The sequence below is a fragment of the Myotis nattereri genome (genome assembly GCF_964212035.1).
Source record: "Myotis nattereri genome assembly, chromosome: 3".
In the NCBI taxonomy this organism is placed as follows: Eukaryota; Metazoa; Chordata; class Mammalia; order Chiroptera; family Vespertilionidae; genus Myotis; species Myotis nattereri.
This window is the reverse complement of record NC_138077.1, coordinates 145,281,788-145,304,913: the sequence shown is the minus strand read 5'-3', so window position 1 is coordinate 145,304,913 and position 23,126 is coordinate 145,281,788. Positions and strand designations below refer to the sequence as shown.

The 23,126-nt window shown below is 37.7% G+C and overlaps 2 protein-coding genes across 5 annotated transcripts in view; one reads left to right on the top strand and one right to left on the bottom strand.

Annotated features, from left to right (window-relative positions):
• Positions 1–8,032: 8,032 nt before the first annotated feature.
• TMED5 (transmembrane p24 trafficking protein 5) lies at positions 8,033–22,107 on the bottom strand. The gene is made up of 5 exons (XM_081087753.1): positions 22,039–22,107; positions 21,304–21,512; positions 16,229–16,326; positions 13,197–13,380; positions 8,033–9,869 (listed from the first exon to the last, which is right to left on the bottom strand). Exons 2-5 carry the CDS (start codon positions 21,490–21,492, stop codon positions 9,651–9,653), a joined length of 690 nt encoding a protein of 229 aa, XP_080943879.1. The 5' UTR covers positions 21,493–21,512; positions 22,039–22,107; the 3' UTR covers positions 8,033–9,650.
• The window catches only part of CCDC18 (coiled-coil domain containing 18), a 125,982-nt gene continuing 124,801 nt past the window's right edge, over positions 21,946–23,126 (top strand). For 3 of the 4 annotated variants that reach the window (XM_081087751.1, XM_081087750.1, XM_081087749.1), the window contains exon 1: positions 21,946–22,159. The gene's annotated coding sequence lies outside the window, so the exon portion shown is untranslated. Of the gene's footprint in view, positions 22,398–23,126 lie in introns of all 4 variants that reach the window. The other variant, XM_081087748.1, reaches the window with a different exon arrangement.

Genomic DNA, 23,126 nt, shown 5'->3' with positions numbered 1-23,126 from the left:
GGAGCTTCTGGACTTTATTATTAAAAACTTGCTCATCACCATTTTTTGAGCCATGACTTAGACTTGAGGTTCTTCATGGTGGTTCTGTGGCAGGTATGCCGAAAATTTTCCATAAAAATGTGACTGTTTCTTTCTTACATGCTACCATAGTATTAGAATAATTTAGAGCAGACTTAAGGTTATTAGCTGAACCAAAAAAGTATTTTTTTTAAAGCATTTGTACCTATATTTATAGTAAGGAACCATTGTGTTGGTTTATTTGAAAGCTTATTCTGAAGCAAAAGCAGTGGGAAGTATTTCCTAGAGACTATTTTATGGTGCTTTCCAGGTAGATACTCTGTTGTGGATTCAAAAGTCCATACTGTACTTCTAAGTGGTGTATTAAAAGCAGGTTGTAGCCCTGGCTGGCATGCTCAGCCTGTGCTCCAGAGCGTCACTGGCTCAATTCTGGTCAAGGGCACATACCTGGGTTGCAGGTTGGATCCCTGTCTCTGGTTGGGGCATGTGTGGGAGACAATGGATGTGTTTCTCACATTGATGTCTGTCTGTCTGTCTGTCTGTCTGTCTGTTTCTCTCTCTCTCTCTCCCCCTCTCCCTCTCTCTCTTCCCCCGCCCCCTCCCCCCCCCCCTTCCTTCCTTGCCACACTCTCTAAAGGTCAATGGAAAAGAGATCCTTGGATGAAGATTAACAAAAAAAAAAAAAAGTTTCATGTAGTTACTGAAATTGACCTTTTAAAATTACAATGTTTACGTTGTCTATGTCAGTGGTTGGCAAACCGCGGCTCTTTGGCCCCTTGAGTGTGGCTCTTCCACAAAATACCATGTGCGGGCATGCACATACAGTGTGATTGAAACTTCGTGGCTCATACGCATAAGTCAGTTTTCGACCTGGGCAAGTCTATTTTGAAGAATTGGTTCGAAAGTGGGGGGTATTGGTCGGGCGACGGGAGACGCGCTGCAGGCGGGCCGTGGGATACACAGCGCGGGGGAGGCGCGCGCGATTCATGCACGAGTTGAGTGAGCCAGTCAGTCAGCAGTCTTGTGCAGTGGTTAGTGCCAGTTGCATCCGCAAATCACGCCCGGGTGACAAAAGTACCTACTTGAAGCATAAAGTTACCTGTATTTTTCCAACCAGCTACAAATTCTACAGGTATTTTTGTCATCAATTTAAGAATTGTAATTATTTTGTGTTGGTGGCTTTATTATTATAAAATGAAACTTATATGCTTAGAGAAGTTTAAATGCCTAACCTTGCTAAATAACTTCTCTCGCTTACTGTTTATTTCCTTCCTTAGCACTCATGACAACTGCAATTATTTGATGTGACTATTTACTTATTTAAAGTTGATCTTCCTCACTAGAATGTAAGTTCCAGAAGGATGTCATGTTATCTCCAGCCTTAGACACATAATAGGCGTTCCATAAATATATTAGTGTATTGAACTCATGTTGTTAATACTAAGTACTCAATCCAAAATTATTAAGTTAATAACAATGTACCTACCTATATAGTTTAAGTTTAAAAAATTTGGCTCTCAAAAGAAATTTCAATCGTTGTACTGTTGATATTTGTCTCTGTTGACTAATGAGTTTGCCGACCACTGGTCTATGGTATTGAAAAATACAACTTTAGTTTTAGAAAATAGCAAGCACAGGCTGTAGTGCAGTAATAGAGAAACTTTGAAAACTCAATATTACAATCAACAAGTAAATTGTCCCCTTCATAAGGCAACTGCAATAACTTCCAGTTCGGGTTTTTATAATAGAAATTATTCACATCTGGGATAAAAAATATTCCTTTTCCTCATCTAAACCTAACTTAGAGGAAATAATGCTAATTTGTTCCTAAAGTATTGCTTTTCCTTTTAACCTTATATTGTATTTTAGCTGGCAACAAACAGAATTAGTAAAGCAGTTCTAAGAGAATGGAGATGTGGTTTAGAAGAAAAGGGCAATTATAAGGAAAGATGTAGGAAGTAGATGAGAAAAATGAGAGGAAGTCTTACATCAATTATTTTTTCTCCAAAATTAAAAAGCTTTACTATTTCTAATTATGACATAAAAGTATTTCTCACTCAGTGAAAAATTCAGACAACACAAAACTAAAATATTCTGAAAATTTTTTCAGTTCTACAGTCCAGAGAAAATGGTGCATAAGCCCTAGCCTTTTAAACTTTGTCTATTTTTTGGTTTGTTTTTTACTGAAAAAGATCATTCATGTTATTTTGAAATTTCACTTTTTACTTAATAATAAACAGTGTGCCTCATCTTTGTCCCAACAATATTGTCCTAAACACCAGGTGTGGTGGATACAATAGTCATGTTCTCTGCCTTCAGATTAGGGTCTAATAGAGGATTTATATATGTTAACTAGTAGCCCTGCGCATGAATCTGTGCGCCAGTAGCTTGCTACCGCCCTCCTGTAGCTCCCTCCACACACACATCCCCTCATGGCTTGCTGCCCTGCCCTCTCCTGTAGCTCTCCACGGCCCACTTGTAGCTCGCTGCCCCACCCTCCTGCTGATCCGTGATCCGGTCGTTACGCGGTTGGTCGTTACGTATCAACCATTTGCATATTATGTCTTTATTATATAGGATTACGATATGGTGCGATCAGTGCTTTGAAAACGAAGTATAGATGGTACATAAGATGGACACAACCTAAATTTGAGGGATCTTACCAAATTTCCTGGAGCAATGAATGAGAAAGCTGACTTGGAAAAATAAGTAGTTGATAATTCTTGAATATTATCTCTCTCCAGTTAAACTGTCAACTCTTTCAGGGCAGATTCTTTGCCTTTCTGTTCTCCAAAGGTCAAGGCATAGCAATGTTCAGATTTTTCTTATCCTAAAACATTAAACTTTGTCTTGGGAATATTTAGGTACTATGGGGATATAAAAGTATTGCATCCTGATCTTTGCTTGGGTGCCAAAAAGGAAATACTCTCCTTTGACAATATATGGGATATCTGCATACTATTTTATAGTCTTTCCTTGTTTCCCTGTCTAAACAAACTGATCTTTGTTCATTCTTTTCTCCTTTGCTATTTGTCCAAGGAATAGTGAAATAGTTGCTGCATATTTGGTTTTAAACTTATGTCCCTTTGGCATTTAAGAATTTACAGTAGTTTATATTATACTTAACCTAGAGGGCCCGGTGCATGAATTTGTGCATGGGTGGGGTCCAGCTGGCCCACCCCGATTGGGGCCAATCAGGCTGGGCTGGCCCGGGGAAGGGGCTGCGGGCAGTTGGCCAGCCGGCCCTGCCTGCTGGTCGAACTCCTGGTTGAACTGGTCAAACTCCTGGTTGAGGGGACAATTTGCATATTAGCCTTTTATTATATAGGATAAGTTGCTTTTCAGTTGCATGTGATGTATATTCCTTAATCCTAAGATCGTTTACAGAAAAAAGACTTTGTTACCTTTATTGGTGAAGAAAACATTATCCTATGTTTAATATTTTCCATATACCTATATTCCTTGATTATCCACTGAAAAAAGTCAGCATTTGAAAAAATCAAGGATAGCTTCTCCGTTGAGATTGAGAATGATGATTCTGCAACACTTTGCCAATATGTGTGGACTTCCCAAGGCTGTGTTCTAGTAACCACTTCATCATAACCTCACTAGTAGACAATATTTTAGAACGTAGCATTGCTTCAAAAAGGAAAAATGTTGACTTTTGAACTTTTCATATTTCATGTAAGAACAATCAGGCTCACTCAACCCTTAAGTTTCCTGAAGAATATAGTGTTTCACTGTTATACTAGTAATTAAGTTCTTAATTAAAGTAATACTGAAAATGATGGTCATTTTTTCACTGAGAATATTTAGGTTTAAAATGAAGCTAGAGTTAAATTGTTCAGAAATATGTATATACCAACATACAATTCATCTGCCCATTTTTGTTTTAAATTTTTATTTTGAAATAATTATAAACTCACAAATAGTCACCAAAAAAATGTACAGGGAGTCCTTTTGTACTCTTTAGTTTCCGCTAATGTAACATCTTGCATATAGTACAATATCAAGTCCAGAAAATGTCATTGGTACAATCCACAATTTATTCAGATTTTACCGATTTTACAAGTACTCATTTGTGTGTTTATATATAATTCTGTTATTTTATTACATGTAGATTTATATACAACCACAATGAAGACAATTATTCTACAAGACTGCCTTTATAGCCACATTCCCTTTCTTCCCTGCATTCCTAACACCTGGTGACCACTAATCTGTTTTCCATCTCTATAATTTTGTTATTTCAAGAATGTTATGTAAAAGGAATCATACAGTGTGTAACCTTTTAAGGTTATTCCCTGCCCCCCCGCCCCCCACTAACCTAGTTCCTTTGAGGTCCATCAATAGTTTGTTCCTTTTTATTGCTGCATAGTATTCCATGGTGTGGATGTACCAAAGTTTAACCATTCACTCTTTTAAGGACATGTGGGCTGTTAAAAATGAAGCTGCTTATATAACATGTACAGGATTGTATTTGAGCATACGCTGTCATTTCTCAGGGATAAGTGTCCAAGAGTAGAAGTGCTGTGTTGCATGATAAGTTCCTGTTTAATTTTATAACAAATTGCCAAAATATTTTCCAGAGTGAGTTTACCATTTTATAAACCTCTAGCAATGTATGAGTGGCCCAATTTTTCTTGCATTCTTGCTAGCTAGCATTTGGTGGTGTTAGCTTTTATTTTCGCTACCCTGTTAGTTGTGTAGTGATAATCTCATTGTCTCATTGTGGTTTTAACTTGAATTTCCCTAATGGCTAATTATGTTGAACATCTTTTTTATATGCTTATTTGCCATCCACATATTTTCTTTTTTAAAAACTTTAAATAAGTTTTTATTGATTTTAGCTAGAGAGGAAGGGAGAGGGAGAGAAACAACCATGAGAGAATCATTATCAACTGCATTCTGCATGCCCCCTACTGGGGATGTGCCCTTGACTGGAATTGAACCCAAGACCCTTCAGTCATAGGCTGATGCTCTATCCACTGAGCAAAACCGGCTAGGGCAGTCCTTTGCTTTTCCATTTAAACCTTTTAGAATGTTTGTCTACAAAAACAAAGCTTGTTGGATTTTTGTAGGAATATGTTAAATTTATAGTTTTAGGAAGAATTGACCTTTTTACTGACTTCCAATCCGTTTTTAAAGTCTTTTTCCATTTGATAATTTTCAGCATATAGATCCTGTACATGTTTTGTTAGATTTATACCAAAATATGTTGTTTTCTTTGGAGTGATTGTAAATGATATTGTGTTCATTTCATTTCCAATTGGTTTTTGAGTATCAAGCAAGAATCCAGCAAACTATAACTTTAAAATATGTCTCTTGAAGCTCTGGCATGTCTCCTCTTATAGCTTTACTAGTTCTTTCAGATTTTAAATAAGTGTAAAAAGGATAGACTAATTATAATTACTTCATTCTCCCACTTGATATCAGATGTAGAAATAATCCTTTTGTAACATCTGATCATATTGCCACTGGAAAACTTCCAGGATTGGAAAGTAGTCTCTCTATATATAAAGAAGTTCATTTCATTGTTGGATAACTGATTCTCATTGTTCATTTTGCTATTGACTCATGGTCATTAAAGACCTCCAAATTTTTAACCTGCCCTGCATTTTCTTGTCTTCCTCTTTCAGGTTTAAGGATTGAGTCCATCATACTTTGAGATGGACTCAATACTTTCATATGTCATCTCAGGTTTGAATTTATTTTGTGCCATATATATATAGTAAATGTAGTATGACAAGTCTTACAGAAGCCCAGGCACCTGAAAGTGACAGGAGTGTAGAAGTAGAAAACTGCCTTAGGAATTCTACCTGCTTGGGGGTGAAGAATGACTTGTCTAGAAGGTGTGAAGGGAATGACCCCTAAGTGCTGGACTCTGATAGGCTATTTTAACTAAGTTTTAAGATTTTACAATATTTCTACCAGTGAATGGATTCAAAGGAGTTTTGACTTCCCAAAATCACCCAGTAATGGTTCAAGGAAAATGGACACCAGAATCCCAAATTGTGACGGTTAATTTAAGATTCTGGAGCCGTATACCAGACCTAAACAATTCTTGTGGTGGGGTAGAGGAGTAGAGTGCTTATTTATAGCATTCCAAACTTTCAGAACTGATTATTTTTGCTTCTATATTTTGAACCCTTTTAGTTACAATGCATGTTTAGACAATATATGAATAAGTATACATATAAGCAGAACTCCAATGCAAGGTAGGATATGTAATAAATGCAGTGAACTATGGGTTTTCAAGTGGAAAGGAGAGTAGATGAGATCAGTAAAGACTTGAAGGATTAGATAGCATTTACAACTGATAGACAAGTTAGATTTTTAAATTTTTATTACACTCGGTGCAGTATTCATTTCTCACTTAATATGGTTGTTCACAAGTATAAGGCAATTTGAACAACACTGCATTATTACACTTCAGATGAAACACCATTACATGCTGAATCAATTTCTTTTAAAATTTCATTTGAGAAGGCATACAATTATAGGAACTCAAGTCTTTGTCAATGTTAAGACATAATAGCAATGCTTAAAAGGATAAACATAACATGAAATTACATTTGAATGTATAATTTATTTCAATGCTATTTCAACCATTTATTTACCCTTTATGTCTTGACATTCACATGAAAGAAAAGCATATCATTAATTACCCAAATGCAAATCAGAGCGAAATGCTAGGCCTTACTTAAATATTGCAGTATTTTAATTAAAAACGAAAGACAAAAAGCTGTTGATAGCTTACTCAATTTTAGCATAATTTTAACTATGAAAGTGAATGTTGACATTAAAAACCATGAAGAAAATAGTATAGCTTCAGAAATATTTCAAAATTTAGTCCTTTGCTTATCAATTTTACTTCTTTTGGCTAATTACAAATAACATGTTTCTTAAATAATCTCTTTTCACTTTGTGTCTATAAAAATAAAATTGTCCTCAATCTTCCTAAATTCTTTTCCAAATAAGGCCATTGTTACACGGTGAGAAGTTACTGAATCATAGGTTTAGTATCTGTGGCAGAAATCATATGTACAAGATGTAAGAAATTCATTGTTAGGTAGGGAATAAGAGTACAGTATAGTTGCTAGCCATACATAAGAGGTAGTATTCTTAATCACAGTTTTAAAGAAAAGATGCAGTAGTTTATGTTGTACTGTTTTATTATAGTACTCTAAGTTTGCTTCTCATTAGGAGGTTAATAGGAGGTGTGACGGGGAGGGCTCTTCAGAGGCAATGACTTATTGGCCCTTGTTTTGCATGTTACAGGGACTATTCCTGGACACTTAAAGCACATTCTTGGCCAATGAAGGTAATTGATCATACATGGCATTTACCTGATTTTAAAAAAGCTTGAAAGTAGGGAAACCTAAGTTTCTGTGTTCCCAAAGGCATAAGGAGGGAAATAAATCTTTTTGTACCACAGAGTACAAAGCATAATGAAAACATTCTCTCTGGATATCAATTATTGCTTAACATTGGCAGCAGTACTAACCTACAGAGGGATTCTGTACTCAAATTTAGAAGTTGGCTGCTTCTAACTCATATCTGTTATAAACAATACTACAAATGGGTATAACCTAAAAATGCCATTGAATTAATTACTAGTATTGGAGTAAGCCTCCACGGACTGCAGGAGGCCAGGACAGTACAGCCTGGACTTATGAAGCTATATATGGAGTATTCAAACTTGGGATTCTGTGGGTTTCAAATTTTACTTGAATGTCAATAAAATGATCAGAAAAATCATTTTATGAAAGTTATAATATTTGTAATAAATATGTATACCCAATGCTTAACTACAATAGGACTTATATTTCATAAAATGTACCCGAATACTTATTAGATAATTCAAAACAGAACAGTTGTAAAAAAGTTCATAGCCAAGTAATATTTCTTCTAGTTAACTGGAAATTACCTCATGATTTGTATTAAGGTTAGTTCATTATGAGGGGCCCATCAGATTATAGATACTTACCTTAATTCTTTTTGTATTGACTTTATTAGTTCTCTTTTACTGATTTTGAGAAGTCAGAAAAGGAGGTATTTATGTTAGGCCCAGATCCTTTTAGCAATATTTCCTTTACAACTGCTGGTAATAATGTATCCAACTCAATAATCATGTTAAAATTAACATAACACTGTTGACAACATAAAAACAAAATTATTTCTCTAACATTTAATTTTAAAATCCTATACCTTAGTTAAGGATTAGACAGAATAAGTCCTAAAGGAGACTTAGCAACCTTTAACTCTTTATTTCAAAAAGATAATTTGTCCTAATTTTAATTATGACTTAGCATTTTTAAGAATTATCACAATGTCAACTTTTGGGAATGTAAGAAGTATATAAAACTAATTACTTGTTGCTAATATTTTAAATTGAAGTATATCTGGTTATAAAAGTCTCACAAATCTCTTTTTCACAGCTATGCTTCCATTTACATTAGAGGAGAGATGCATATGTAAAAAGAGAAAAGTAGAGTCTTCATCTTCTAAAGATATATTCAATCCATGATTAGGTCAATTCTCAGATGATTTATAACTTAGTATGTTGGAAATTTAATTTGTAATTGCTACATTTACAAGGAAACTTCTAGGTAAGAGAATCTTTTAAAAACATTGTTTGGCCCTAGCTGGTTTTGCCCAGTGGATAGAGCGTTGGCCTGCAGACTGAAGGGTCCTGGGTTCGATTCCAGTCAAGGGCACATGCCTGGGTTTGGGCTCGATCCCCCACAGGGGGCGTGCAGGAGGCAGGTGATTCTCTCTCACCACTGACGTTTCTCTCTCCCTTCCTCTCTGAAATCAATAAAAAATAAATAAATTGTTCGGCCCTGCCTAGTGTGGATCAGTGGTTAGAGTGTTGGCACAGGCACCAAAGGGTCGCAGGTTTGATTACTGGTCAAGGGCACTTACCTGGGTTGCAGGTGCAATCCCCAGCCCAAGTCAGGTTGTGTGCAGGAGCAACCAATCGATGTATCTCCCCACCTGCCCCCCCCCCAAAAAAAAACCTGTAAAAAATCAATGGAAAATAATCCTCGGGTGAGGATTTACAGAAAAACAAAAACAAAAACAAAAAAACCCAGCAACATTATTATGCTCTGGCTGGTGTTGCTCAGTTGTTGGTTGGGCATCCTGCACTGAAAGGTTGCTGGTTCAATTCCTGGTCAGGGTACATGCCTAGGTTATGGGCTAGATCCCTGGTAGGAGGTGTGCAGAAGGCAGCCTATTGATGTTTCCCTCTCACATTGATGTTTCTCTCTCTCCAAAAATCAACAAAAAAAATATTAAACAAAAATTGTTTGGTGTTGCATTTAGGCCCAAAGTTCCTTTTTTTAAAATCACCTATGACACATTTGCATTTTTTTTAAACAGGAAAATGCCATTATTAATATGGCTTCATTCAATTATACCTATACTCTGCAAAATATTTGCTATGCACTTAAGTATAACCAGAGCAATAAGATTACTTGCACAGATGAAAGTGAAGACTTTTCTTTCACATTAAAATTAAAATTTTCACACTTATGGTAATAACTGAAAACATTTTGGAAATACTATTAATGGTCTTGACTGTAACAGTTTATTGCATTTTTCTGTCTCTTTTTCAATATGGAGTTTTAAGTTCTACTTTTCCTCTTATCTTCAAATAGACTCTTCAGCATATAAACTTGAATGGCTGACACCACCACCATTACCACTAAATTAACCATAGACCAAAAGTTGACTCTATCAAAGTTGCTTTCTTGTATATTTCGATCACGTGCTTCAAATGCTCTAAGAAGAGTTTGGATATGACCACTTTTGCTTAGTCGGGACTTGATACTGTTGATGGATTCCTGGAGATAAAGAAAATAATTTTACTATAAAAGAATTCTCAGTAATTTTAAGTTAATTTTAAAATGTGTTTTACATGCCGAAACCGGTTTGGCTCAGTGGATAGAGCGTCGGCCTGTGGACTGAAGGGTCCCAGGTTCGATTCTGGTCAAGGGCATGTACCTGGGTTGCGGGCATATCCCCAGTGGGAGATGTGCAGGAGGCAGCTGATCGATGTTTCTCTCTCATCGATGTTTCTGACTATCTCTCTCCCTTCCTCTCTGTAAAAAATCAATAAAATTAAAAAAAAAAATGTGTTTTACAGTACCCTTCCTATTCATATGTTTCATATCTAAACACAATGTTAATTAAGGAACAGATGCTATTTAGATTACATAAAGGTTATCTGTAAGGTTATGTCATAGCTCTCCTGATACATTTAAATTATTATTTATAAATAGTTATTTAACACACGAACAAAGCTACAAATTGAAACTAAATAAAAAGAAAATATATTTGAGTTGGCACAGTGCCAGGAATTTTACATACATTATTTCTTTCTCATCCCATGCATCTATAAGAAAATGTTTTAAAAAACAGAACTGATAAGTTTTTAGGAATTTGCCTTCATAGAATTAATGCATTGTATGTTAATATTTTTTTTTCTTGGAATGTTAATCTGGTCCAATATAGTATTTAGCAAAACACACAATGTTTTTATCTCACAAAGTAGTGAAATTAAAAACTATTTCAACTTCATATGTGCATTCTTTACACCCAAAAAGAACAACCTATTGTTAATAAAAACTTATTCCAAGATCACATTCATTAAACAAACTTACCAAGATTCATTCTAAGCTGCATATCTTCTGGGAAAAAAACTATAGTACGGACCTGATCAAAAATTATTTGAAGACTAACTATAGACTATATGAATATAAGGTAAAATTTAGTTGAGAATTAAAATAATCCTATATAATAAAAGCCTAATATGCAAATTGACCAAATGGTGGAGCAACCGGTCGCTATGATGCATACTCACCACCAGGGGACAGATGTTCAATGCAGGAGCTGTCCCAAGCCTGCAGGCCCCAGGCCAGTCAAGGTGGGTGCTGGTGGAGTCACCCTGATCGCCAGGGAGGCGACCAGTGGCGGCGGCAGGGGGCGGGGCCAGCCAGTAAGCAGGCGGTAGCAGGGGGCAGGGCCGGCTGGTGAGCAGGCAGTGCCAGGCTGGCCAAGGCAGGTGCCAGCAGGGACCCTCCAATTGCCCCGCTGGTCACCTCACAGATAGGCCCTGATTGCTGGCCAGGCCTTGGGACCCTACATGTGCACAAATTTTGTGCACCAGGTCTCTAGTATAAAATAAAAAAATCCAAGCAACAGACTCTTTTCCTAGAGACCCACTTTGCTTAAAATCCTTATTTAAGTAAAAAAATATACTCAATTTCAGACTGCTGTGCTGATCCTATAAAACTACAAAATATATGGGCATTTCTGTAAAGAAATAGATATTTTCCAGGAAAATATGGAGTTCAGCTCCTCAAAAAAAGCATGCATAGTTCTTTTCAATAGCATAATGATGATAGTCACATATACAAAGTCTGGGGGGAGCAAATGGAAAAAGCTCCTGAAAGGCACTTTATTTTCTTAAGGAATCTAAGTATTTTAAGCCATATTTAAATCGGAACTTTCTGGTCATTTTGTTTAACTGTGTGAGTAAAGTCAATCTCTAGAGAATGCAGTGAAGTACTAATAAGATTTGTAACTACTTGCATTTTGTTCTTGTTGGTAACATATATTTAAAATGGAAGAATATGTTCATTTGATTGAGGTTTTTTAAATGTGTGGGAAGATTGGACTATAGTGGAAATATGGACATAGCATTTCCATTTTAATTGTAAGCCAGTTCCTTATCTAAAAAATGGAATGGAAGGGAAAAGGAAGGAGGCTGAAGCTAGATTAATAATATCTAAGTCATCTTCTAGTTCTAAAATTCAACTAAGCTTAATATACATAAGAAATCATGATGAAATAAAAAACTGTCATGGTAGCCCGGCCAGTGTGGCTCACTGGTTGGAGTTGACCTATGAACTAGGAGGTCACAGTTTGATTCCCATCAGGTCACATGCCCAGGTTATTGGCTTGATCCCCAGTGTAGGACCTGCAGGAGGAGGCAGCCGATCGATGATTCTTATCATTGATGCCTCTATTTGTCTCTCCCTCTCCTCTCTGGAAAAAAAAATAAAATATATATATATATTTTTTTAAATGTCATGGTAAAATTAATGCCAATCAAACTTTAGCCTTTCACTTTGTATTCAGAGTAACACCAGTGGAAAAGGTATGAAAACTATCCTTTATTATTTGCCAGACACTGTTTAAAGCACTTATATACATAGTGTATCACATTTCAACCTCACAACTCTAGAGGTATTGTCCCCATCTTCCGGGTTGGAAACCAAGGCTCAGAGAGCTCAGTCACCAAGGAATTACACATATGATAGGACCACTTAATATTCCAACTTAAGCTAACCGATTTATGTCTCTTCTGCTATAATTTGATCATTCCTTTCCTAAGAAAACTCAGATATATTTATCAAAATATCACATTATTTTTAAAAAGTTCAGGTGATAAGAGTATTAGAAGTGTTACAGTTTCAAACTTGAAATAACTATGTTATTTCTCCTGCAAGAATTTCTACAATGGAGTTACACGTATCACTGAGTAAGTTCTGTCCTTTGGTTACGCATCTAGCTGTGGCTGAAGGGTTATGACCTTTCCCTCTAGCACTGACAGTACTATTATTAAATGTAAATAGGTTTTTATACATGTACATTTCATTACTCATGTTTATAATAAAGCTTAAAGCAGTTCAAGAAAAGAGGCAATATCCTAAGTTTGCACTCCTGAGTGCAGTGCTAGTTCCTGATAATTGCTAGGTCTGGTTTGAGTAATGTCAATAGTGTTCCCAAATTAATCAAATAATATAAAATTCCATGTTATAAAAACTATGATGTGGGAAAAATGCCTGTATATCTTAACTGTTTACAAATTACTCAGTGCAAGTATGCAACGGATTATTATATTCTGTTAGTGAATATTCTAAGGAAGTTTTGCAGTTAAGAGCCTGTATTCAAATTCTAGTTCTCTCTCTCTGTTTATGTGATAGGAATGTTACTTAATCCCCCCTAAGATACAATTTCCTTATTGGAAAATAGAGATGATCCTGATAGAGTTAAGTAAGGATTATATGAGATAATGCAGTTAAAATACTTAGCCAGTGCCTGTCACAGAGTAAAACCTCTGGATGTTAATAATTTTTATTATTTCATTAATAGACCATACTGACCAGGATATCTTCTAGTTTCATATCCAACATATCTGTGCCAGTAATATATTTCTTCCAGTCCTCTTGTTCTTGCTCCTGTTCTCCCATATTATCCAGGATTAACTCAAAGAAAATCACCTTCTCAGAAATGGTGCTGAATGTATTATCGAAGCAGAACATGTAGTCCCCTACTTCCGTCTCTACCCTGTATTAAAAAAAGTACATGTCTTCCATTATCAGTACTTATATTTCAAATCAAAGGAAAAAATACTACAGATAGAAGAAGTAACAGTTAATAATAATTGGACAGCATAGGATAGACTTCCTTAGATTTAAAAGATAATTTATAATTTTTTGGGAGAGGCAACCTAGAAATATATAGAGGTAGGCAAAAATAGGTTTACAGTTTAATACAAATAAGTAATACAATAACTAATAATACAAAAATCAACTCTGTTTTGAGTACTCACAAGTGTAAGTCTACTTTTGCCCACCACTGTATATTCAAGTACTATACTTGCAATCTAGATGTGCTTGGCATTACGGTAAATGGTCTTGACATAATTTTTGGAAAAGAATTGAATTAAAAACTAGATACATGATAACTCACAATGAACTTCAATATTTATGACTACAAACCTCCCCTTCAATTGAGATTAATTTATAAAGTGAGTTTTTGGTGTTTTTTTTCAAAAGCAGTGATTGATTTTCCTAAATGCTTTCTTCCAGGACTCCTACCAGTTAAGTACATCTTTGGAATGCAGTTAGGGTAATATTAATTCCGTTGTTTAGAAAAATGCATTTATATACAACTCTTCATTACAGGCAGTGTTAGACAAATAGGTATTATTTAATCTGTTTTAAGGCTCTGTTTGGAGAAATTTTTACTTATCCCAACTTCTAGAAGGACAGTATTTATTTTAAAGATTTAAATTAAGAAAAAACTATTTCAATGCTGTAACTGAGATTTTAGTTGTCTTTAAAAAGTTAATATAGCTAAAGATAAAATTTGTATTAAAATCTAATTTTTACAAAGTAGATGTGTAAACTTCATGAGTGATTAAGAGTGAATCAGACTGCCTGGGTTTTAGATCCTGGCTTCACTACTGACTAGCTGTGCAACCGTCCATCAGTTTACTTACGAGCTCTAGGCCTCAATTTCCTCATTGGTAAAATGATAAAAATATCAGTAACTCATAGGATTGTGGTGAATAATAATATGTATACAAATACATGTAAAGTGCTTAGAATAGTTTCCTGGCACATCAAAAGAACTCAATAAATGCAAACTCTTATAAATTAATTTCTGTCTCCCAATGTTTTAATGAGGCAATTCTGTGTACTAAAGCAATAAAATACCTTTTCCCTCTAAGAGTCAATATTAATTTATCTCTAAAAGAAAGCATAAAATTGGAGAGAAAATAAAAATTGAGAGAAACTCTATATATTTTCTATATTCTGAAATTTAAAGGTGAACTACATTTTTATTTCTTGTTCATATACCTATCAAAGAGAAAGCATAGTTAATCCTAAGCATATCAATCTAAACTGACTTTTAAAATGGTAATTTATTTTATATATTAACAGTTTATGCAAATATTTTAACTGAGCTCTACATAGGAAAAAGCTGCTTTACAAAGCACTCTGAAAGGAGTATCTTGAAAAATTATGGTGGAGACATTTTCCCCCTCATTCAGTCATACATGTACTCAGTATTTACTATCAATTACCATGCCAGGTACTTTGGTTAATAAACACCAATAATTATAATAATAACTAGTACTTACATGTACTATGTGCCAGGGGATGTTCTAAGCATCATATGGTAGAAAGTAAATATTTTGGTCCATCCTGCCTCCGCTTAATAAATATATACCCCTGCAGACTTATTTAACTTCTCTGAGCTTCCTTGTCTGTAAAATGGGAATTAGGGAATCAAAGAATCTATCTCACAGTGGATTGGAATAATTAATTTAGAAGCATATAAAATGCAAGGCCTCATTTATGGCAAATATTAGATACTCTGTATTTGCTCTTTTTCCTATAAATTCAGTTTAGTTTTAATACAACAATACTGAGTAACGAAAGAGCTAAAGTAAAATAATAGAACAACAAAACACCAGTGACAGATGGAAAAAGGAAAATAGATGAAAAAAGGGAATATATGGCCAGTTGTCAAATTTAAACTGAAAGTGTTATAACAAGTATTTTCTTTTTATATGGTTTCCTATGGTCACATCTTTTATACTCACAAATGTATTTTACTGTTGTTTTAAGGAAGAAAAGAATGGGCAGAGATGATAAATTACCTGGAAGTGTAATTTACAGTTAAAATGGAAGGCCTCTTCTAGCCCAAAAGGTTGGTTCAAAATGACACAATAGATTGCATATAATATTTAGGGAATACTCATCTATTTAAACAAAGCAAGGAAAAAACAGGATCAATACAAAATGCCTAAAGAAAAAGAAAAAGGTTAATGGAAAATATTCTAGTTTTTTAGACCACTATCTAGGACTATTTAGGCCGCCAGTGTTGCTCAGTGGTTGAGCACTGGCCTATGAACCAGGAAGTCACGGTTCAATTCCCAGTCAGGGCACATGCCTGGGTTGCAGGCTCAAACGCCACAGGAGGCAGCCAATCAATGATTCTCATCACCGATGTTTCTCTCTCTCTATCCCTCTCCCTTCCCCTCTCTAAAATCAATAAAAATACATTAAAAAATAAAAAGGATTGTTTAAAATGTTCACATTTAACATCTGGCTGGTGTGATTTAGTTGGTTGGAGCAAAGTCATCCTGTACACCGAAGGGTTTAGGATTTAATTCCTAGTCAGGGCACATACCTAGGTTGTAGGTTTGATCCCTGGTTAAGCATGTCCTCGAGTGAGGATTAAAAATAATAATGATAATAATAATAGTAACAACAAATAATAAAATGTTCATATGGAATAATTTTATATTGATATTTAGTATCAAATGTACTAAATGTTCCTGCCTTGTAGATGGTCCCACTGGTATTATTCAGCTCAAGGAATCAACTAAGTGATTACTTACGTGTGAACTCCATCTGATTTTCTTTGTTCAAAAACTAAGGTTCTTCCTTCTGGAGAAGCAAGATGGAAATCAATATCTAATCCTGCTCCATCTAAAACCTGTGGAATACAAAAGAGAACATATATTACAAATTCTGAAAATAAATTATAGAAAGTAGATCCCATAATGAAGAGACTTTCTTTATAAACCTAGAGGGGTAAGAAAGTCAATGGACTCATTATGGCTAGAAAGGAGCAGAAAGATCATCTAGTTCAATTCCATTCATTTTTGGAACTGGTCTCTTTTGTACCAATTCCTGTTGGCTATCATGGAAATTTAGGCCTTATAGGTATTAGTGAAATAATCTTCCTAAAACAGTGCCTTCAAGTTGAGAAGCCCTGTAGAATAAAATAAGAATTAGCTGATACTTAGTCTAGAATTTGAGACCACCATGATCTGACTCCAACTGACTTCTTCAACACATTCATATATTATTCCCCAATATGAACAACACATTCAAGGTAGGCTGCTTGCTTCCTGGCCAATGAACACAATCTGTTCCTTCACAATCCCCAATGTCCTCCTGCTGCTGCTGCTGCGAAGAGAGCAGCTCACAATTACAGTTTATGCCACACACTGTCTTTTAAGTGCTTTATGTGGGTTAATTTATTCCTCAAAACAACTCTAAAACGTAGGTCCTATTATTGTTCTCATTTTAATAAAAAACAAAAAATGAAGGCAGAGAGAAGAAATTTTCCCAAGATGATACAGCAAATAAGTGGCATAGCCAGAAAATATGAACTCACCAATCTCCCTCCCATAGCTACTCTTTTTCTTATATAACACTCCACTTTATTTTTCTTGGTGGCTTTAATAGAATGATATAAAAGATTACCTACTCCTGTGCTCTACTTACTGACAAAAAAACCCCAAAACAACTGGCTTCAAATGGCAAGTTAAATATATACAATTCTTCTTTAAATCCCAATGAAATGAAGAAAACATAATATAAATAATCCATAACACCACCAGAAATCAAGAAGCCTGTTAAGAGACTTGAAGAGAAAGGAATTTCTGGAAGATACTCTACTGAGCAAAGGCTATACATATCCAGCTACCAGTATCTATTGATCTCAAAACTCACAATTAAATGTGCACTATAAACAAGTGCAATGTTAGCAGAATGAACATAGATGAAGCCTAAAAATTAGAGCATTAGAACGAGCCAAGGAATTCTCAGAACAAGGTGAAAAAGTATAGGTGAAAAGTATGAGGAAAATGGTAAGACCCTGATGAAGGACAGAGCTAAAGATTTTAAATTATTCATCTAGTAAGCATTTCAAAAGGAGAGAACCAAGAGAAATGAAGGGAAGAAATCATCAAATAAGAGAATAAAATTTCCTGCTTCAAAAGATAAAATTCATCAGACTGAAAGAGTTTAATAGATGGAAAGCAGTATAAATAAAAAAAGATCCAAAAATCCTATTGACTCTTCCAAAGGATTTAAAAAGAACAACCTGGAAACTTCCAACACCAGTAGTAAAGACTGAAAAATATCAAGAATTGGGATTGGCATCAGAATTCTTACATAGAAGATGCAAAAAACCCACAATGGAACCATGACTTCAATGTTCCCAAGTTAAAATAAAAATTATAGTACTTACTGAAGTGAAAGTAAAAAGTAAGAGCAATTTTCAGATATCCAAGGACTCAAAACATACTAAAAGAATTACTCAGGTTATCCTCAAAAAAAAAAAAAAAAAAGAAAAAAAGATATCCATTAAGTTAGAAAACGAGCTATAACAAAACTAAGCAAAGATTTCAGTAAAGCTAAGTTTAAAATATATTTTTGTTAGTGGCTATCAGGCTTAATGAAATTGTTAAAAATGGCACTTAAGAATACAGAAGCTGCCCAGCCATCATGGCTCAGTGGTGAAGCTTCAACCTATGAACCAGGAGGTGACTGTTCCATTCCCGTCAGGGCACATTCCCGGGTTGCGGGCTCGATCCCCAGTGTGGGACGTGCAAAGACAGCTAACTGATCAATGATTCTCTCTAATCATTGATGTTTCTATCTCTCTCTCCCTTCCTCTCTGAAATCAATAAAAATATATTTTTAAAAAATACAGAAGCCAACTTATACCATAATCCAAATCTAAACTCCCCACTGATTTTAATGGAACATGAAAGGCAAGTGCCACTTTCCCCTGTCTGTGTGCTATGGTAATGTTTCAATCCCTCAAAAGTAGTGTCTTACTCCTCAATGCCTTATCACGTGTTCTTTTTTAAAATATATTTTTATTGATTTCAGAGAGGAACGGAGAGGAAGCAAGAGATAGGACAAGTGAGAATCCTTGATCGGCTGCCTCCTGCAGCCCCACACTGGGGATCGATCCTGCAACCTGGGCACGTGTCCAGACCAGGAATCGAACCATAACTTCTTGGTTCATAGGTCGATGCTCAACCACTGAGCCACAGTGGCTGGGCCAAAGATTTAAATTTTTAAGTGAATGATCTACATTATTCATAAGATACATGTATTGATAATAAAAAATTTTGAGAACAATATAATGTAGGGCTCATCAGTTTGTCACAGTAACTCCAAGGCAGTGTCTGGAACACCAATTCCCTGAAATTTTAAATACTAAGACAAAAACCAGAGCTTACTTGTTGGAAATTAATCATGGAGTAGGGAAATGCAAAGGGCTGAAGATGATCTCTACCTTACACACTCCTGCTACATTGTCTAGGTTTATAGACATTAAATGATTATACTTTTCTCCTCAATGAAAACAATTAAATGGTTTAGGGAGAGTGAATGCTCTGGGGGAACAGTCCCTTTATACAAAGTATAAAGCTAAACCAAGCCAGCTACATAACACTAGAAGTGTAAATGTAAAAAACACACACACATTCATTTAATATTTACTATGTGTCGGAGATGGTCTATGAACAATCATTTACTCATTTTTTTTTCAAATCTATGAGACAATCACTATTATCTCTATTTTACAAGACAGAGGTTAAGTAACTTGTACAAAATCACACAGTTAGTAATTGAGAGGATTTCAACTCAGGCATTTTACCTCTAGAGCTAGAGCTCTTAATCATAAGAGGTCAGAAGTTAAAATAGACTTCCTCCCTTTCTGAATAGTACAAATTGCTGTCTTGTAGACCATTTCACTGATTTCCTTGCCTCTCATTTTGACTTACCTAAACGCATCTTCCGCACTATGCAGTGATCTATCGGACAAACATTTTTGACTCCGTTACCATGCTGCTTAAATCTTCAATGGCTCTTGCACAGAATAAGGACAAAGCTACTTAAAATGGTGTGCAAGGCTAAGATCATGACCCATGATAAAGCCTCCGGTTATCTCTCTAACCTTTTTATTTTACTCCCACTCTAGACTTTCTAGACTTGAATTCTCATAAAACTTCAGCACTTGTAACTTCCACTTCATACTGCCTACAGCCAAAACACGCCCACTATGCATTTTCAGAATGCAAAATGCATATTCATTTTGTTCCTTTTTTTGAAATGTCCCCTCTTCCTTGCATCCTTGTTTCACTTAAGCATCTTTCTAGATTCAAATTTATTTTCTTCAGGTATCCTTTTCTGAAACCCCAGAGAAGTGGCCCTTCTCTATGAGCACTTAACCATACTTTACTGAAATTACCTGCTTATGAGCCAGTGCTCCTTAAATATTTCAAGAACCTCCTGAAAACAGGGACTCTTTCTTTTGTTTTTACCCCCTTCCCCCCTCCCCCCCCCAATTATTGGCATTTAGTTAACTAACTGTTCAGTAAGTGAACTTTTGAACTAGACTGCACATTTTTAAAATGTCGAGGTCTGGATTTGGTTTTGCTAATTATGTGTGACATTAGATTCTTTACTCTCTATGCTTACCTTATACATCTATAAATAATCTAATTCTGAAGTCCCTTCGCATGAAAATCCAGCATAACTCTTTATTTTGCTCTATATATGACAGTACCTGTTACTGAAAACGATTCCCTACATCAACTTAAAAAAAGTGACACCTGTCCTAGCCGGTTTGGCTCAGTGGATAGCGCAAGGGGGCCTGTGGCCTGAAGGGTCCGGTTCAATTCCCGTCAAGGGCACTCGGCCGCACTGGCGAGCGTGCAGGTGATTCTCTCTCATCATTGATGCTTTTCTCTCTCTCTCTCTCCCCCTCACCCTTCCTCTGTGAAATCAATAAAAATAAATATTTTTTAAAAAGTGAGACCTGAAAAAAAAGTGACACCTGATTATAAATTATGTAACTTGTAAAAAAATTAAAAGATGAACCGCACCAGCGCATCTCTTTTTGCAGTGCTACCTAGAGACATCGAAATTAGCTGTGTTGAACTAACAAGATTTCTTCTAAATTACCCTCTACCAGAGGGCGGTATAAATGAAGGCAATTCCCTAACAATACTGTGCAGATAAAAAGAAGCCAGTGATATGGGAGAAAAGCTTCTAATGCGGAAATGAAAGGTTATATCGCTTTAATATACAATTAGATCTAATTCGATTAAAAAGATATGTAACTGATAAGCAAATGTACCATTGCATACATCCATAGTCTTTTTCACAGGTTTATACCAAAATCGGATTGCTTGATAATCGCATGGTCCAATTCAAAAATCCTTAACTGCAGAAAGGACAGTTACAACTTACGATATTTGCATTTGGGCGAGGGTGGTGGCGTGAATAAAACAAATACCATCATCTCATCCAATGACAAAGGAGAACGTGTATTAGCCCTGAATTGTGAAATTCTCAGTCCTGGAGCGTGGACTGGCTAGCGAAGCGACGGGCGAATTGTGAAACAGAAAAACCTGGCCTCTCTCCGACGGGAGGAAAGGGGAAAAGGCAGGGCGCAGCCAACTCCGGTCCCGCCTAACTTCTGGGCTCCCCGGCGGCAGAGCGCGCCTGCGCGAAGGCGGCGGCGGCGGCTTCCCGCGGCCCCCGCGCCGCACCACCCCGCGCCGCACCACCCCGCGCCCCCGACCCGTCTCCAAGCGGGCGAGGGGCGACGCCGCGGTCAGCCGGGCGGAAGGAGGGGGGCCGGCTCACCCTCCGCACTGACCTGGTACTCGATCTCCAGCGAGGCCTTTAGGGGCATGGGCTGGTAGAAACACTCCCTCCGGCCGGCCGGCAGCGTGAAGGTGAAGTCGCTGTCCAAGGAGTGCGTGAAGCCCGCCACCCCGGGCAGCAGCGCCGGGGGCAGAGCGGCCAGGAGCAGCACCGGGAAGGGCAGCCAGGTCTTTTCGCCCATCCCTGCCGGGCGATCTCGGGCTGGAAAAGGCGTGGGCGGTGTGGGCTATCGGCACCCAGGCTCCGCTTGCCTCCCCGGACTCCGCGTGGCTGGTGAGGCAGGGAAACCCGGAGCCTGAGGAGACTCCAGGCGGCAGCCGCAGCGGCAGCAAACACTCGCACTGAGGAACATTCGCCAACCTCCAAAGGGTGAGGGGGGACTGAGGGCGGGGCCAGAAGTCCCTTCCGCACCCTCCTAGGTCCCGGCTCCCTCACGGCCGGCGTGAGCACCGCCCGCCTCGCACGCCCACAGCCGCAGGTTCCCATAGCTTCCTGCAGGCCAATGGGCGCCTTGGGGGGAATTGTGGGAAATGTAGTTCCGAGCGAGCCGTCCGGGCGGCGCTCTCAGACCACGATTCCCAGCAGGCCCCACGCCGCCTGCGTCGCCCGGCGCAGAGGCGGGGAGGTGGGCGTCGGGGGCGGAGCTGGGCCCGCCGTGGGAGGTGCGTCCCCAACGGTTCCCGCGGCGGTTCGAACGCTGAGCAACCTGGGTTCTCGGTTTCCCTACCTGTTGTGTCTACTGGTTCCAGGCCCGGGGCCCGCGAGAGGGCCCGAGGCTTCGGAACGCAGACGAGAGCGCGGCGGGCGCTGTAGTCGGGTGGGTCCCTCTGCCAGCGACGACTCGGCTGGTGAGCGACTGCTTCTTGGAGGGTGGACTCAGGCCCGCCGGGGGAGTTGGTGGCCTTCCCTGCGGGCACCCTCGGACGCACGCTGTCTAGTCCTTGCCTGCGCTGCGCGCGCGGCTCTGCGAGGTGGATGTCCTATGTGCCCTGTTCCTGCAGACGGACGTAGGATCACTGCTGTCCAGCAGAGCGTTCTTGATGCGGGAATCCTGTCCGACTGCAGCCCGTCCTGTCACATACAGGGGTATGAAGAGCGCCTGTTCCTCGCTGCGCTGGGGGTGCTTGGGAACAGCAGCTCCAAGCACAGTGTTATTAGAGCCAAGAGATGACGTCAGGGCCGGGATGAATGAAGGCAATTCCCTATATAATATTATGCAGACGTTCAGATATATTATGCAGGTAGCTTGTGCTTTTCCGCATGTACAGGCGAGGAAGGTAGATTTTAGTGGCCGCTAAAGTGAGGGGGACTCTTGGTTTGACAATAAATGGCCACCAAGAAAAAGAAAATGTTTGAATAGCACTGTGTTGATTGATAATTCAGGAGAATTAGGGAATTCTTAAAGTACACGGGAGATGTTGGGACATAAAGCCTGATTTAGTTGATCCATGATAATGGAATGGCATTTTAATTTTCCCACATTTTATTTACCCCCCTTTTTTTTTTCCTTCACCGTCCTGCAGGAAGCTAGAGATGTTGAAAAGGTAAAGCAGAATGGGGACGGGCCTGATACATTGACGTTGGGGGCTCCTTAATAATTAAGCAGAGGCAAATTTGTAGAAGCAAAAGGGGAAAAAGGATTTTCTCTAAGATCACAGAGTATCTCATTTAATTTCCTAACATAGTTTCTTTCAATAAGGTGAGAGTTTTCTTTTAATGTTTCTCCTTACATCTGAGAAATTTTGACTATGGGATAAATGTTATAATATTTTAACTGAATGAGTGGGAGGAAAGGCAGTTTAGTAATAACGTATT

Excerpts from the sequence above, each read along its gene's own strand:
- TMED5 (XM_081087753.1), bottom strand. The coding sequence starts at position 21,492 with ATGGGCGAAAAGACCTGGCTGCCCTTCCCGGTGCTGCTCCTGGCCGCT. Across the intron at positions 16,327-21,303 it reads CGCTGGAGATCGAGTACCAG|GTTTTAGATGGAGCAGGATT; the intron begins GTCAGTGCGGAG and ends TGTATTCCACAG. Across the intron at positions 13,381-16,228 it reads AAATCAGATGGAGTTCACAC|GGTAGAGACGGAAGTAGGGG; the intron begins GTAAGTAATCAC and ends TTTTTAATACAG.